The 16,042-nt window shown below is 40.6% G+C and overlaps 2 protein-coding genes across 5 annotated transcripts in view; one reads left to right on the forward strand and one right to left on the reverse strand.

The window, feature by feature from the left end:
- Positions 1 to 1,141: 1,141 nt before the first annotated feature.
- LOC139915230 (very-long-chain enoyl-CoA reductase-like) lies at positions 1,142 to 10,321 on the forward strand. The gene is made up of 13 exons (XM_071903761.2): positions 1,142 to 1,165; positions 2,346 to 2,393; positions 2,498 to 2,549; positions 2,834 to 2,878; positions 5,834 to 5,937; positions 6,377 to 6,492; positions 8,086 to 8,191; positions 8,713 to 8,785; positions 8,887 to 8,930; positions 9,057 to 9,114; positions 9,863 to 9,951; positions 10,062 to 10,107; positions 10,194 to 10,321. Exons 1-13 carry the CDS (start codon positions 1,142 to 1,144, stop codon positions 10,319 to 10,321), a joined length of 933 nt encoding a protein of 310 aa, XP_071759862.1.
- A 429-nt stretch (positions 10,322 to 10,750) lies between these two features.
- The window catches only part of LOC139915228 (retinal-specific phospholipid-transporting ATPase ABCA4), a 44,520-nt gene continuing 39,228 nt past the window's right edge, over positions 10,751 to 16,042 (reverse strand). For all 4 annotated transcript variants that reach the window (XM_071903757.2, XM_071903759.2, XM_071903758.2 and 1 more), the window contains 8 exons: positions 15,741 to 15,803; positions 15,211 to 15,317; positions 14,265 to 14,406; positions 13,802 to 13,936; positions 13,397 to 13,500; positions 13,083 to 13,175; positions 12,451 to 12,700; positions 10,751 to 11,879 (listed from right to left, as the gene is read on the reverse strand). In XM_071903757.2, the coding sequence (XP_071759858.2) occupies positions 11,763 to 11,879; positions 12,451 to 12,700; positions 13,083 to 13,175; positions 13,397 to 13,500; positions 13,802 to 13,936; positions 14,265 to 14,406; positions 15,211 to 15,317; positions 15,741 to 15,803 (1,011 nt within the window). In that variant the 3' untranslated portion in view covers positions 10,751 to 11,762. The remainder of the gene's footprint in view (positions 11,880 to 12,450; positions 12,701 to 13,082; positions 13,176 to 13,396; positions 13,501 to 13,801; positions 13,937 to 14,264; positions 14,407 to 15,210; positions 15,318 to 15,740; positions 15,804 to 16,042) is intronic.

Consider the following 16,042-nt stretch of genomic DNA (forward strand, 5'->3'; position numbering starts at 1 on the left):
CTAAGATTCTGGCAAGTACCAAGCGCAACTGAAGACGATGGCAAGACAAGTGTTCACAAAAAGTCTATTAAGATTGATTGAGAAATCAAAATATTTGGTCCGCAAATGAATATTTTTCACGGTTCTGTCAGTTATCTATTTACCATGAAGTTCCAAGAGGTGGCAATTACTATTAACAATGTCAAAAAGCCATTGTTAAATTCAAGCCCTCATTTGTTGATTGACTCAAGAGGGGGGTTGGGTTTGGTGGAGCATGAACGAGCGAGGCTTGAGTCAGTTGCATATTTCATTTACACGGTTTCAGAGTATCGCAAGCACATTTCATGTAGCATGAATAATGGTGTGTGGGTGTGAGAGGGAGAGAGAAATATTTGTTCAAGATCTCTCAAGGGTGGCTCCTGCTGCTTCTATGGAGACAAGAACACACACATACAGGCGAGGAGATGCAGGCTTGCCATACTGGCTGCACGGTTCTGACGCACTTTAAAAGCACACTTGATCAGCAATTCCTTCTATGAGCCCACGCAGCCCCCAGACTTCAAATACACCTCCTGAAGGTTCAGGGCACAGGATAGAGTTGATAACAGAGGGATGCCTTAGCAGAAAGATACCTCACTTTGTTGACTTTGCTGGGGTATATTCACAAACCTACTGCCCTCATGTGGTCGGTGCTGGGTCAGGAGCAGGACAAAAACATCCTCAAAACAGCATAAAACTTTGACAACAGTCATTGACTTCTTAGAAATATAACTCAAATGCTTCATTACTTTACCTTAAAAAAAACTGCTACAGCCAATATATCCAAAACAAAATGATGTTGACACGTTTATTCTGCTGTAAGCTTTCTAGGCCTACATCTTTGATTCGGTCAATACAGCAATTGATTTATTATCAACAAATGAGTGATTCCAGCCGTCTCAGGGAAAACACCATCATTAAGCTAATTCAGGAAACAGCTGAGCTTTTGCTCAGTACAGACTGTAGTGATGGGCACATTCTTCTAAACTGTCTGATTCTACAACACTGTGGTCCTGTACAAGGCTGACTGGAGGCAATATCCATCACAAGATCTTTAGAAATCAGAACAGTTTATATGAAGGGGTCGAAAAAGGACAGCAAGCCCAATAAACCGAACAGAACCATGAGCAGAGTGGCTTTCTTTGAGGTAAGAGGCATTTTTTGTGTTCAAGAGCATTTTAGTTAGCATGTATGATTGATTAATTGTTGATTGCTTGTTTGCAACATTCAGACCTGAAACAAATAGTGGAAAATAATTAATTTGCATTTGCTTTGACCTATTGGAGCATGGGTGGGGTTTTATCTCATCAGGACAGTTCAGATAGGATCAGGTAAGGGTCAGGCAAGTTGCCAATCACAGCTATACTCAATTTAGTTTCAAATACTTTTCTGTGATTGTTTAAACTTTCTGGCACTTGTAATGCTCTGTGTCACAAACCCAATACATCTGGCACCTACTGTATGTGGGCTAAAACATAATCTATTTCCAGATACAAGTTGACTGAGGTCTGGTACCCCTTAAGCTCTCTGCAAGCCGGATCACACGGCTCTTCCATCTTCATTTGTAATTCAAACCCTTTTTGACTCGGCTTGTTGATGCTCAGGACGGTTATGATGAAAGAAATCATAGCCTGGTCCTCTGCCAGTTGGGTGCCAAAATGAAGTGATGTGCCTTGTTATCCAGTGATATGTGAACCATGCTGGTCAGTGCTCACTGCACACATTCACTGGCACCAGCCAGACGAGCAAATTACTGTCCTGTTACTCTGTCAAACTCTATATATATATATATGTCAAACACATACAACGCCGTTGAGGCTATTCTTCTAATTATTCTAATTTACACCAGTACCCAAAGCCTAAATGTTGTTTATTTAGTTTCTGTTAACCAATTTCAATTGATTTTGTTTGTGTGTAGGTTGTTTTTTTTTTTTATAAGCCCTGGAGTTTTTAGGTCACCTGCACAATCTCATTTTCTATTTTTTTCCCCCCTCTTCTTTATGTTTTATAATCCTTTTAGTGAAACGATAAACTAAACTCAAACTCACTACTCTACCATGGCATCATCAGTAAATGTTTCCTTACAGTTGAAGCTGCTAAGCAAACAGCCAACCTCATACCTCAAGCCTTGAGACTGTTGAGATGGTTTTCCTGCAGTCAAACCAACAAACTGACGTCCACACTCACACACACTTCCCCAACTGGCACTATGGGAAGTTTTGACCTTAGAGACCTATTCACAGTTGGCCAATTCATAAAGAAAAGATCATGTTGATGGCTTAAAAGCTGGCAAGGTTACGCAAGCTAAAATATATATTTTCTTTGAGGTGGAGATTCTGGATTCTAAGAAATTGCAGCTGTGCTTCTTGGACAAGGTAAAAACTGTCCTTTCTCATCACCACTATTTGTAAAGTGGAATTCATTAAGGCAGTGGCACAGAGTTTTCTGCTTTCTATAACTTCACCCTTGTGCTTTGAAGGTGGAACCGAATGCAACCATAGGAGAGATCAAGTGGCTCTTACACAAGTATTGTGAGTGCATGTTAAGAATATGGTCAAGGTAGCTGGCATTTTCCTGAAAGAAATGCAGATCATTTATGGGCTTCGCTCAAGTTCAAATCAAAGTTCAAATATTGTCATATGCACCAAGGTATAAAGAAATAGTTCAGTGCATGAAGATATCCTGACACAGAGGGTTGATGAAAGAACTGTAACTAACAAAAAGCAACAGTATAGACTCAAGAATAAATTTAAATCAAACTGTGGTATTGCTGTGATAAAATGTGTCCTAATTTATTACATGTTGACTATCACAGATCCAAAATGGTATCCAGCCAGACAGTCCCTGACACTCCAACCTCGTAAGTATATATAGTATATACCGGCCTGTTGACCCTATATTGAACCCATCTGTAGGATTCACATCCCTTATAAACTAACTGCTGCACTGGCCATCTAATAGCCTGTGTAGGATCCATATCATCCTGAATAACTCCATAATGACTAACAGCAACCTGATAACACAATGATTCTTGGATGCAGCTAAGAGTCACACCAGCTGAGTTGTCTAAAGTTTCCCTACTAATGCAGAGGGCAGCAGTTCACAACATAGATTCTCACTCTAAGTGTGAATGATTGACAGAATGAGGCAGGTATACTGAGCCAGTTCCCATTTTTAAGGGACACTGAGTGTATCGCCCTTAAAGCACTACCCAAGTTATTTTAGGCTAATGCTGTCCCATACTATTAAATCATAAATCAAGCGGTCTTTAAAAAAAAAAAAAGCAAATGAAAAAATATAAATCTCTAAGAAAACATTTTGCTTCCCTTTGTCAGGGCCACTTTGTTTTAGCTGATGCTCTTATCCTGAGCGATGTATAATGAGGACAACAGTAGAATAAGATTAGGTTTTTAGATCACATTACAAGCAGCCAATAGTAAGGAATGCAAGGGTGAAAGCCACAGCACTCGGACAACAGATGTAACACATATCCCCATGACCCTAAAGAGCTCATATATGACAAGAAATCTTAGGTAAAGAAATAAGTCGGGCAGAAAATTTAACTTTTTCTTCCCCCTGATTGCTTTGCCTTCACTGCATCTTTGACTTCAAGGGCTTAATCCATATCCCCTATCCATATCTAAATAATAACAATAATAATAATAAACCAAAAGGCATGAACTGCCTACCCCTCTTGAAGAAATGTACAATGGTTAAACTTATTGTGATTTCTGTAACTAGTCATAATGTAAAATGTATCATTCCCAGCAAAGAAGATTGCATGTTGTTAGAGATTTTTTCCTGTTAAGTCTTTTGTATTTTGTAAATTGCTACAGTAAAGAGTGGTCGATAATGTTTCAGATTACGATCAATCACCATGTAAATGAAAATATCCCTTGTAGGGATACAAGTGCGCTTGGTTAAATAAGCTGTTCTTGTTCAATGCAGCGAGGGAGAATAAAAGAGGAGATGCTTCGATTGTCTTTATTTGTTTTGCCTGCAGAATATTTTGTGGAGTCTCTTCCTGTCTTTTCATGAAAACAGCCTCAATTATTGCCAAAAGTTTTTTGTTTTGTTTTGTTTCTTTTTTTTCTTCTTTATGGAAAACTACGTTCTATTTCAATGCTGCAAAACCAAATAATAGAAATAAAGATTGATATTTTCTCTGTCCAGATTTTCCCTAGAGGATCAGTTTTCAGTCACCCACTTTTGTAAGCTTTCTAGCCCTTATTGTTTTGTCCTATGTACCGCTATGATACCGATATGGGTTTTGAAAGCCAACGTCAACACCATTATTTCATCAGTTCAGGTTAAGGGCCTCCCATAGACAACCGGTGTAGTATTGATTAATTATGCAATAAATATGTTTACAAAAACCCTTTATTTGGATAGTCCAATGTTGGTATTCAAATGACTATAATGTGTCACTGAAAATCTAGTGACTTTCAGATGATTCTCACAATAGTGTGAAAAGTAATCTATAGCTAGTCAGTGCTAACCCTAGTCCTTTGTGGCAAACCCCACCCATCTAGGACTAAGTATGCTAAAATGAATAACAAATGAAAAACATATTTGCAAATACTGTTTGACTCAGATGTGTTCAGGATGCAGGTGTATAGGAAATAATAGACAGACAACAGTGGTTCTCCATCCTGGTCTTGGGGATCCAGAGTCCTGCTGGTTTCCATTCTAGCAGTCTAATCAGGGACTGGTTACACCTGGGACACTGGGTGGATGCAATTAGCTCCCTGGTAGGACAGAAAGCCACCAGTTCTCTGAGTCACGAGTGCATTAGTAGACTTGGCCCCAGTCTTTCTCACCCGCTGGCTGGCTTCGTTCTCAGCCGGCCGGCCATTTGAGGATGGCAGCAGGGTTTCTCCCATGATTCTCCACAAGCTGGCGCCTCGCCTTCTTCCGCTGGCCTAGAAGGCAGCAGGGATGGGTCCGCTGTGAGAGGGCCGGCGACAAACCGCCCAATCGGATGCACCGCTCGCCGGAGGGGGTATATGTGGCAGGCTGCTGCTTTTTTTTGATGTTTTTTTAAGATTTATTTTTATGGCATTTCTGCTTTATTGGACAGTACAGTTGAGAAAGACAGGAGAGGGGAAAAACATGCGACAAAGATCCTGGGCCAGATTCGAACCCAGGATATCGTGGTTACATCACTGAGCCACCAGGTCGCTCCGATTGCTGCTATGTTGGAAGCCTATGTTGTCGTCTTAAGGCGCTGAAGAAAACTGGATGCCATTGGGCTGTGTAGACTCATCCTGACTGACTTGCATGCAAATTTTCACTCTGCCACTCAACTAGATGAGTGGCAGAGCCAACAGAGCCCCATTAGAGGGCAAAGTCTGTGTGAAATAGAACCAGCAGCGTTCTGGGTCCCAGGACCACGACTGAAAACCCCTGCATTAGAGCAATAGGAGTTAGCAGGATCAATTGATTCACTAAGGAACTGAGCCTCTGGTAGGCCCAAGGCGACCTTCAGGGGGAGACAACTGGCACAGCTGCCCTAAGCTGTAAGCCAAGGGGGTCCAAAGGAGCCCATACACATTGGTAAATTATGGGGAAGGTATTGTCATAAGCTATTCTGGCGCTCTTAAAGTCCTGTTTTGTCTGGAACAACTCAGTGGCCTTGGGCTTATTTACGCGGGTTCATGTGGTATGAGTGGCATGACAAACATGCTTGTACTTCTGTGGTTACTGGTGCAGGAACATTGAATGATTCACGTCATTACTGATTATACTCTGCTCTCAAGCCTGGAAACAAAACACCTGTTGTGCAGTTATTGTCTTGTATGCTTCCAACTTTCAGATGGAAAATCTCTCAGAGATGACGATGTATTAGAAAATCTGCCAGTGGGAACAACAGCAACAATGTTCTTCCATGACCTCGGTCCACAGCTGGGATGGACGATGGTGAGAGAAGACACAGTTCATAAAATAAAGCTGTGGTTTCTCTGGGCAAATCGTGACCTTGGGATTTTAGGGTTTCATCTGACAGTGTGGAAAAAGCAAATTTGAAAATGTTCCATTAGTTTTGCACCACAGAGTGTAAAAACTTTAACACAATGTCTCATCTGAACACAAATGAAACCATATAATTCCAAGCTCCCAAAATCTATTCACTGCCTTGTGTAATATATTTCATGCCTTTCATCCTCCTGAGTCTAACTGTCTAATGGTGCATCAGACCAATGCACTGCTGGACGCTCATCATCCACCTCTATAGCTGCATGGCATGCTGCCTGAATGCACAGTGATTGAATGCTGAATGTGTATTTAAAGAGTGACAGGGATGTTCTACTTGAAATCAACACCAATTCCTGTACATTGATTATACTTTCTATTTCCTCAGGTGTTTGTGGCAGAGTGTATTGGACCTCTCTTCCTCTACCTGCTCTTCTATTTCCGTCTTCCGAACATCTATCTGCATAAGCATAACTTCACCACTAGTCCCTTCAAAGTGGTCATGTAGGTATATATTTTAAATAAAACCAGTGAACGCATTATGCAAGACTTCATATTAATCTTACATTCAAACTTGTCTCATTTTTGTAATCCAAGTGAAATAATCTGCCAATGGGGTGATACAGTATCGCTTCTGATGCAGTTTCACTTGATTCAAGAATTTTCTTGAGATAAGTTACCATATCAGATCTCTCCACCCTTTATGCTTGCCAGCAAGACAGGCATCTACATCTAGATCCCTCTAGATCTGTCTGATTGCAACTCTTTACCTGTTTTGCCTTTGTCCTTTTCTTTAGTCCTTGTTTCCTGTCCTGTACCACACTTGTGTCCTGACCTGTGTCACCTGTCCCTGTCCCATGCTGTGTTTCCGTGTCTTACAATTATACAGGACAGCAAAATGATTTGACCCTTGCTGGAGAGTTATCCATCGATAAATAATCAAATAAGTTCCTAAGATGCCACATGTTAACTTAGCCACCAAATTCTTTTTAAAATACACAAACATAGTGTCTACTCAATGATATGATGAATGCTGATTGAAAAGGCATTGGAATTCAGACTGTCATATGTTGCATTTTTCTGTCTGACCACATTAATTTTGAAGAATTAGCTGTAGGCTATCTCGGCTACAGACTGGGCTGCATTTACAGCCTTGGCAAAACATTAAAAAAAACTTTGTTTTTTTCTAAACATGTAAATGATGGTGCCAATTCAATAAAAGTTTGCTTGTGCCAAATGCATACAAAGATGTGGCATGAAAACACCATGGCCAACTAATGGTACAGGGCAAACATTACACAGGTCAAGACATGGAGGACAGGACATAGTCGTCACCTAATGGTACAAGACTCTCATTACATGGGACAAGACATTAAATTACACAGGACAAGACATTAAATTACACAGGACAAGATACTGCACGGGACAGAACACAAATGATCTAACCCCTACTGGAAGCTGAGTTAAATTGGAGTGAAATGATCTCACTCCATTGGCAGGTATTTCAAACTGTTTTTAGAAAAATTCGATTTTAACACTTAATATGTACCCTGGTGTCTTGAAATTTCATAAAATGAGCACAATGTCCTAAAATGTAAATACATGCTCTGTCCACAAAAAGTGAAAATAATACATTTTCCCACCACGAAAGGATTACATGCATGACTAGACACAGGCAGTAGTTTGACATTGATTTTAATTTTTAGCTAGTTTTCCTTACCTTACCTTTCCTTTCCTAACCATGACCAAAACCTTACCCTAACCTTAATCAAATTGTTTTAGTTGCATAACCTAAACCAAAGTTTTAGTTGCCTAAACCTAACCATAACCTTAACCCTAACCTTAACCAAAGTTGTTTTACTTGCTTAAATTTAATCATTTGCTAACCTTTTCAAGTGACAAAAAGGAGAAAATGGCTTGTCAATTTGTGCTAATGTCACATAATCCAATTTTGTGGTGGAGGAATATAATGTTTACATAATTTGTGTCCACAACACGGAATTTGTGCTCATTCCACGTAATCTTCTGAGACTGTGTCGGAGCACAGGATTAATTGATTTAAGATTAAAGCCTGCTGTGAACCTTAACATACTGCAGGCTGGCCTGTGTGTGCCATTCATTCCACTACACCAAGAGGCTGTTTGAGATCATCTTCATACATCGTTTCTCTCACGGCACCATGCCTTTACACACCATCATGAGGGTGAGTTTCCTTCATTCAAGACATTTGCCTGGGCAATTATCAGTGAGCAGTTATCAATATCAAGTGTTTAGCTTTGTTTTAGAATATTCTTATTTGAAACCATTAAATACAGTATATCAGAGGTAGAGGGAGAGCAAAAGAGAGAGAAATGATACAGCTAATGATAATTTTTACCTGTAAATATCAACAGCTGCTATAATAGATTTTACAATAAATACACTGAATAGTTAATTTCCTCCCTGCCTCGGATCAATACCTGTGATGAGTGGAGACTGTGGCACTATGACCGAGCCCAGGATGAACAATTTCTGCCCTATAAGCTATCACACTACCAGTGTACTTTGTCCTGACTTTTAGAAATTTAAACCTTTTGTTTGTGTCGGGCCATATTGAATCTGCACAACGTGAGAACTCAGTGCAAGAATGTTTGTCAATTAAAGTATGAAAACAACAAGACTGAGAATTTTGATATTGATTAGCATGCTGGAAAAAAAAACCAAGTTTCATACTCTCCCTCTCAGAACTGTTTGTATTACTGGGGATTTGCTGCCTGGATAGCCTACTACATCAATCACCCCCTGTACACACCACCAGGTGAGCATGACCATGAAATCTTTAATCTAAAAACAATATGCCAGAACCTGACGGATAATATAACAGTGCAAAGGGACTGTGTGTCTTTTTTTTTTTTACAGCATATGGCAAGCGTCAGATTTACAGTGCGTTGGCTATGTTTGTGGTATGTATTATATTGTCTCTGCTTCACGGTTTCATTAAAAAGATCAATAAACTCTTCAGTGTTGCGTATATAGTGTGAGACTGAGAAAATGAGACTGATATAAATATCTCTCTTGGTTCATTATAGCTATGTGAGGCTGGCAACTTCTCCATTAATTTGGCTCTCAATAATTTAGGCTGCAATGGTATGTTCATTACTATTCCAATATCTGCATGTATAGTTTTCAAAGGGGGGCGTTTTCACTCTCCTTTTGTAGCTGTTGTGCTGCTAATGATTTTAGGGTTACGGTTAGTGAAATACCTGGCACTGTATGTTGAGGTTTCATTCAACTGTTTCATTTCCATTTCAGGCATTTAGCTAATAGAATTGATAGAGAAGTGTCAAGTTAAAATAATAATGTAGTTTATTTTTGCAACTTTTGGTGTTAAAATAGTCTGAAACAAACAATTAATTCACAGCAACTCTAACAGAATTTTGCCACATGGAAAATAAGGCCAAGGAAAGTTTTAGGGTTACAGTTAGTGAAATACTTCGCACAGTATGTTGAAGTTTCTTTCAACTGTTTCATTTTCATTTCCATTTTAGGTATGTAGCTAATAGAATTGATAGAGAATTGTCAAGTTAAAATAATAAGAGCCAGGGAGGATTCATTTTTTGAGGTTGTTGTGCCTTTAGTAATGAGAGAAATGTTTATTTTGCAACTTCTGGTGTTAAAATAGTCTGAAACCAACAATTACTTCACAACAACTCTAGCAGAATTTTGCCACATAGAAAATAAAGCCGTGGAAAAGGGCTTAATGAGAATAACAGCTGATTGATGTATGAAATGACCTCCCAAACAAGCTGATGACACTTATTCCATGTCAGTCAGTCGGCATGTAGTGAGGATATTCCCATCATACCTCTGTCTTACGGTTCTGTCCTGGCAACAGGTTCTCGGCCAAAGACTATCCCTCACCCCACCAAGAACCCCTTCACTTGGCTTTTCTTCTTCGTGTCCTGTCCAAATTACACATACGAGGTCAGTAAATCTAAAGTCTAATGCACCGTGAATCCCACCATGTTTGTCAGTATGTTCTGTGAATCCGAGTTGTCACTATATCTTGGCCGACCACTGTGTTTTCTGTGCAGGCGGGTACATGGCTCAGTTTCAGCATCATGACTCAGTGTGCTCCAGGTAAGCCTTGTCCCCGCATTCGACAAAACACCAACACTGTCACATCACACTACCTGCTACAGTACACACTTCTCGCTGTCCCACAGTGGCACTATTCACACTCATCAGCTTCATCCAGATGACCATATGGGCGAGGGAGAAGCATGAGATCTACACCAGAGAATTCATTAGCTACCCCGAACTCCGCAGCGCCATCATCCCTCTGTTTCTTTGAGAACGGCCAATGGGATTCAGGCTGGTGGGCGGCCTGAGGCGGTGACACCACCACTTGAGGCAGGAGAACAGTAATTGGGCCGTGTGTCAGATGAATCCGGATTGTGACAAGCCACTCGGCATAGTGTCGCCTTGGCCGCGGTCTCTGTCGCTCCACTGACCTACAGCAGCATCCTCCTCCTCCTCCTCTTGCTCTGTCTAACAGAAGCTGCAGCTCAGTCCGCTCTGTGCTGAAATATTTTGTGACTCTGTGAGAGGAATCACACAGTGCAATGCCATTCCAATGTTGCTGAGTTTGGACCAGGAAGAAACACTGTGCTGCAGGAACACATTATGAAACCCAGGACTGTTTTATTTCTAATTGATGATGCAGTACAAATCGGCCAGGCAAGAGTGCATGTAGCATGAAGTATAAAGCATGTTAATGGCTTATTTAGTCAGATACAAAATAGAATTCCTCTCGAACCGCAGCTACATCTATCTAATAACTTTTCTCAATTTTAATCATTCAGGAGGAATATTTTGTAGTCTCACCAGAAGTCCATTAATCCTGAACAAAAGCCCGAGTTTCAGTGTTGACTGAGGCATGGCCATAAGCCGTCGCTGATTTCCTTTTCGGTAACTGGCATTGGATTATGACATGACATGGCAGTTGTACAATGAATGAAACATGGCAGACAAACTTAAATGCACAATAATAATAAATGACTGTAAAGAATGGAAAAGCACTGAAGCAATAGTGACAGTAAACACATTTTGGAAAAGAATAGTCACAGTGTGTCTCATTTCTTCACAAGTCAAATGACTTAACTAAGGATTGCAAACACTCAGTGATGCTTCATTTAAGGGTACATACATTTGAGGTGTGTGTGTGTGTTGATGTAGACATTAAAAAAAATGACTGCTTCTAAGATGCTTACTCATGACTTCATTACACATACAATATGTACATATTTATACAAGCCAGGCATATATTTTGTCAGTCTAAGCATAAATATCTCTCTGTTTTCCTTATTTCAAATAAGGAACCTGCTGTACAGCATACTGTTAAAAAAAAAAAAAAAAAAAAAAAGCAACAGGTGGCATTCATACATACTCATGTTTTCCCCAAATATTGTATTAAAACATTTTGCTTTAGGCATCGGCTTCTGCTGTGTAAAATACCGCACCAACATATGATTTCCAATGTCTAAGGAGTATGTCAGACATGCCCAGCCTTTGTTTTTGTTTTGTTCAAAACCATGAAGCTGTATTATTCTACCAGTCACTTTGGCAGGTAACCAACCAGTCTCTTTTCTACTCTCCTAAAAGCATTTTGGCTAGTAAAACATTAAAAGTGCCTGTTGAAGTTTGGAATGTGTCCAGTGGATGAAAGGTTAGTTTCCTGCCCTGCATGATCACCCCACTACATCTGTGTCACGGTGAGTTTCCAGGTTTCTTTCTCATTTGTTCCTCTTGACTGGCGCTATCTTGATTTCTTTGCGTCCGCCAGCGGCCCGTCGATACAACGTGACGTCCTCATCCTCTCCTGACTGCTGCTTGGCAAAGTTGACAAACACCTGCACAACAAAGAAATACTGATACAGGACACTGATCTACATAAAGGGACAATAATATAAGTATATATATATATAAAGAATAAGGTATATAAGTAAGGTTTTTGTGGTGGGTCAGAGACTTGTGTAGGATGAGACTCACTCTGTCAATGGTGTTGCAGTTCCATACTGGTCATTGACAGAGGTCATAGATTACTTAATATCTCTTTAATCCATAGTCATAATTTACTGTTATTATTTCCAGCATTATCTGTCTACATTAGGTGCAAATGTAGACAGATAATGCTGGATATCTATAACAATGCTAACACTTAATGGTGATGAGAATAGAGAGAGTAAAACAGCTGAGTTTAAGCAAGAGTAAAAACTGCTTTAATTAAGATTTAATTAAGATTTCATATTTTCAATTTCATATCTCAATTTGTCAGCTGTCAATGTGGCTATAATTGACAATTGTTTCTGCACCAATGTCACCAAGACTAATTCCCTTTACATTTAATGCACTCGTCAAATAAAGCCTTTCCGCTGGGGATTTGCACTCGCTCCCCTCTCATTCTCGCGCTTCCCTACATACCTGGTCTAGTGTTGTCTGGGAAACAGAGTAGTCCTCGATGCTGAGCCGTTCCTTATTGGCCACCACCAGCTGGAAGATCCTGGCGAGGGAGGAGGAGGCGATCTCATACTGCAGCGTGTTGTAGTGCCTCTCCCTCTGAACGCAGCCGGGGAAGCTGCTCTCCATGAAGCTCTCGGCGGGGCCCAGGTCCGGGGACGCGCCCGCTTTAGCTGCCTTGATTTTCATGGTCACAACGTAGCCGTCACCAAACCTGGGCAAGGGAGAGCGACAGGGAGAAGGCGTGAGACACTTTGAAGGGAATCTTAAAGTCACAATGAAATGAAACATGACTTTGTTAGCTAACTCTCCATGTTTTCTCATAATTTATATCAAAATCCCACTACTTCTACTTGTATTTTTAGTGGTTACTTCATGGTGTACCAGTAGGCGTACATACAAATTCCAACCAATAATACCATCACAGATTTCTATGGATGCTTTTCATAACTGTGACATTTAACTGTGATCCTGTTGATACTTGTGAAATGTGTGTATTACGATACTTGAGAAAAATGTTTTTTGCAAGTATTGTAATGGTTTGGTATCATGATATTAGTATTGTACAAGCCTACTATCCATAGAAAAAATCGTACTTGTATTTGAGATGCTGGATGGTACCCAGACACTTGAAGGTTCCATTGACCATGATGGCCAGTCGAGTGCAGAGCGCCTCACACTCCTCCATGCTAGTGGAGAAACAGCAATAATCAATCTTGATTTTTAGCACTGCTATTTCATGTCTATGGGTAATACATCATATTTTCATGCATCGCTACGGTAAAATCAAGCAAATTTCGACCTGGCCGTGAGACAATCAACAAATTCTTGGCAAAAAAGTTAGCGGTGTTTGGCCAGCTGCTGTGGCAGATGTGTGGCATGAAGTAATAAAGTCATATAAATGTTGAACCTGTGTGATGTGAGCACCACGGCCCTCCCGTCCTGAATCACGCTCATGATGGCGTTCCACAGGAACCGGCGAGAGTGGGGGTCCATTCCCGTGGTCGGCTCATCCTGAACACACATACAGGCACAATTAAACAAACTTGAGTCTCTAAGCTCATAATTCCATATGAACAGAGACCAAATCCTTATCTCTATCAGCATATGGCAAAGATTTCACATTTATGCCAATCTGAATTGAACTGTGCAGTTTCCTGCCAATGTATAAAACATTCGAGGCCAGGTCTGACTGAACCCATATGGCTTCCCATCTGGATCCGTAGACCATTTCATTGACAAATCCCTGCATAAAACCCAAAAACCCAAACAATAGGCCCATGTAGGAGTATGGCGTCACCATTGGCTAACTCACCAGCAGCACCAGTGCTGGACAACCAATCATAGCGATAGCTGTGGAGAGTTTGCGCTTGTTGCCTCCACTGTAGGTTCCTGCACAGCGGCCAGCATACTCTGAGAGTCCCAGCTTCTGGATGCCCCACTCTGCCACCTAGAGGGGAGAGGGGATACATACCATTTGGTGGACGCTTCAATCCCAAGTGTCTCACAGTACCATGAGTGCATACATTTTTAGGATGGGTGGCCCCAGTGCTAATTGAGCCCATCTTAACAAAGTTACAAAGTGCCGTAAAATAAAAGGAGCAAAACAAACATTGACAAACAATCAGCAATAGCAAAGAGAAAACATATACAGCTGGTTGAAGAATACGAGTATTGAGCTCTAGATCTAAGGCTCAGCCACCCAGTAATTTAATTGGACAACAGAATGAAACACAGTGAGATTGTGTTAAGTGTAAAGAAGCCAGCGTCCTACTCACTCGGGGGATCTCAGACTCAGGTACTCCTCTGAGACGGGCGTACAGGTAGAGATGCTCCCGGCCTGTTAGCAGGTCGTCAATGGCATCAAACTGAGGGCAGTAGCCCATGTTCTGGTGCACGTCCAGAATCTCTGTTAGGATGCTGAGAAACAAACCACAAGGTGCCACTCAGCAGCAGTTTGACAGAGAGTTGACAGAGCACACAGTATGGTAGGAATAACATTAAATTATTCTTAGTGGGGTTTGACCGATATATCTCTTTGCCATTATATTGGCCTTTTTTTAAATGTCAGATATGTCATATCGTCCATTGCAGATGATGGAGGTTCCTCCCTGAACACGGCTGCAGAAAATGACATGTTATTTTCTTTCCACATGATATTTATTCATTTGATGCTAAGTGATGTGTTTGTAAATTAATGCTACATTTAAAAAGGTAGTAATCTATTACAGAGCTTCCCTGCCATTGAACAGGTGTGCTGGGTCACCCTGGCTTAAACAGCTGCTAATCCTAGAAAAATGTCATTAGTCAGTGGAGAGTTTTAATGTCCCATGACGGTCTAAATGCTGTTTCAGAGGCTTTCCCCACCCTGCCAAGAATACAATTCTGAGGGAAACACTGAATACTTGTAATTTGTTGGCATAAAAATGGAAACATTTTTGCGGTCGAACCTTAATTCTTAGCATTTGTTTTGACCTACTTGGCGCACCGCATGGGTGGAGTTTGCCCGAATCAGGGCAATTCAGACAGTGTCATCACAGATAATTATGTTATATTGACTTTCCAAACGTTTAAACCTTATAGCACTCACTGAATTGTCTCCATGTGGTAAACCCCACCTATGTGAAACTCAATGCAGGATAAAACAAGTGAAAATAAGTGAGTGTTTTAGAGGCCTGGGACTCAAAATTCTCCAAAATATCTTTCTTTCTCATCTTTCTATACCTGTAACCGGCCACAGTCGCCTCCCCAGAGCTGACGTCCGTGTCACCAGTCAGCATTTTGAAGGTGGTCGTCTTTCCAGCGCCATTCACTCCCAGGAGACCAAAGCACTAACAGGACAAAAAGATGATCAGGCTCTATATGGGGACACACTCCTCTGAAATACTGTGTGTGGAGTGTGTTGAAATGCACTCTCTGTTCTACATAATAGCTAGTAATATCCCAGTTAAAGCCTTATTTGAAGATATTTATGGAGCTTAATATCCTGATTACAAATGGCTCTGTGTGTATGAATAAATATTATCAGAATATTAACTCAGAAATTGAACACAAACAGCAAAAAAAAGTGTAAACATCCCTCAGTGTCTCGACCAATAATGGTATACGACAGCTATCTTATTTGAGTTTGAGTCTGGGTTGCTGTAAGTGGGGAAATGATGTTTACTTGAGCTAAACACAGAAAGGAAGAACTTGAATATTGAAAATAAAAACAGAGTTGTAGCTCGCATGTAGAATGCACTCAGTGACTTTACCTCTCCCGCAGGGACGCCCACACAAATCCGGTCCACAGCTGCCCTCTTCCTGCCCACATAAGTCTGTGCAGAGAAGCAGGGGAACAGTAAGAGTCAACTTTATTTGCATAGCACTAGACAAACACTTTATAGAGAAATAGAGTAATAAGAAATGAGAATCAATAAGATAAACAATAAAAAATGCCAGAGCAGCAGAGTGTTTTTTTTTTTTTTTACAACATTCATCTATACGCCTAAACATTGTCTGTACAGTTGTATTCACCTTCTGTTTTTCTTCACAGTCTCATATTCTTCAGTTTTTA

This window comes from Centroberyx gerrardi, chromosome 13 (assembly GCF_048128805.1).
Source record: "Centroberyx gerrardi isolate f3 chromosome 13, fCenGer3.hap1.cur.20231027, whole genome shotgun sequence".
NCBI classification, from domain to species: domain Eukaryota; kingdom Metazoa; phylum Chordata; class Actinopteri; order Beryciformes; family Berycidae; genus Centroberyx; species Centroberyx gerrardi.

Bases quoted from the DNA above. Each gene is read 5' to 3' on its own strand.
- LOC139915230 (XM_071903761.2), top strand. From the start codon at position 1,142: ATGAGCAGAGTGGCTTTCTTTGAG. The intron at 8,786-8,886 runs GTGAGCATGACC...TTTTTTTTACAG, and splicing joins CCCCCTGTACACACCACCAG to CATATGGCAAGCGTCAGATT. The intron at 9,115-9,862 runs GTATGTTCATTA...TCCTGGCAACAG, and splicing joins CAATAATTTAGGCTGCAATG to GTTCTCGGCCAAAGACTATC.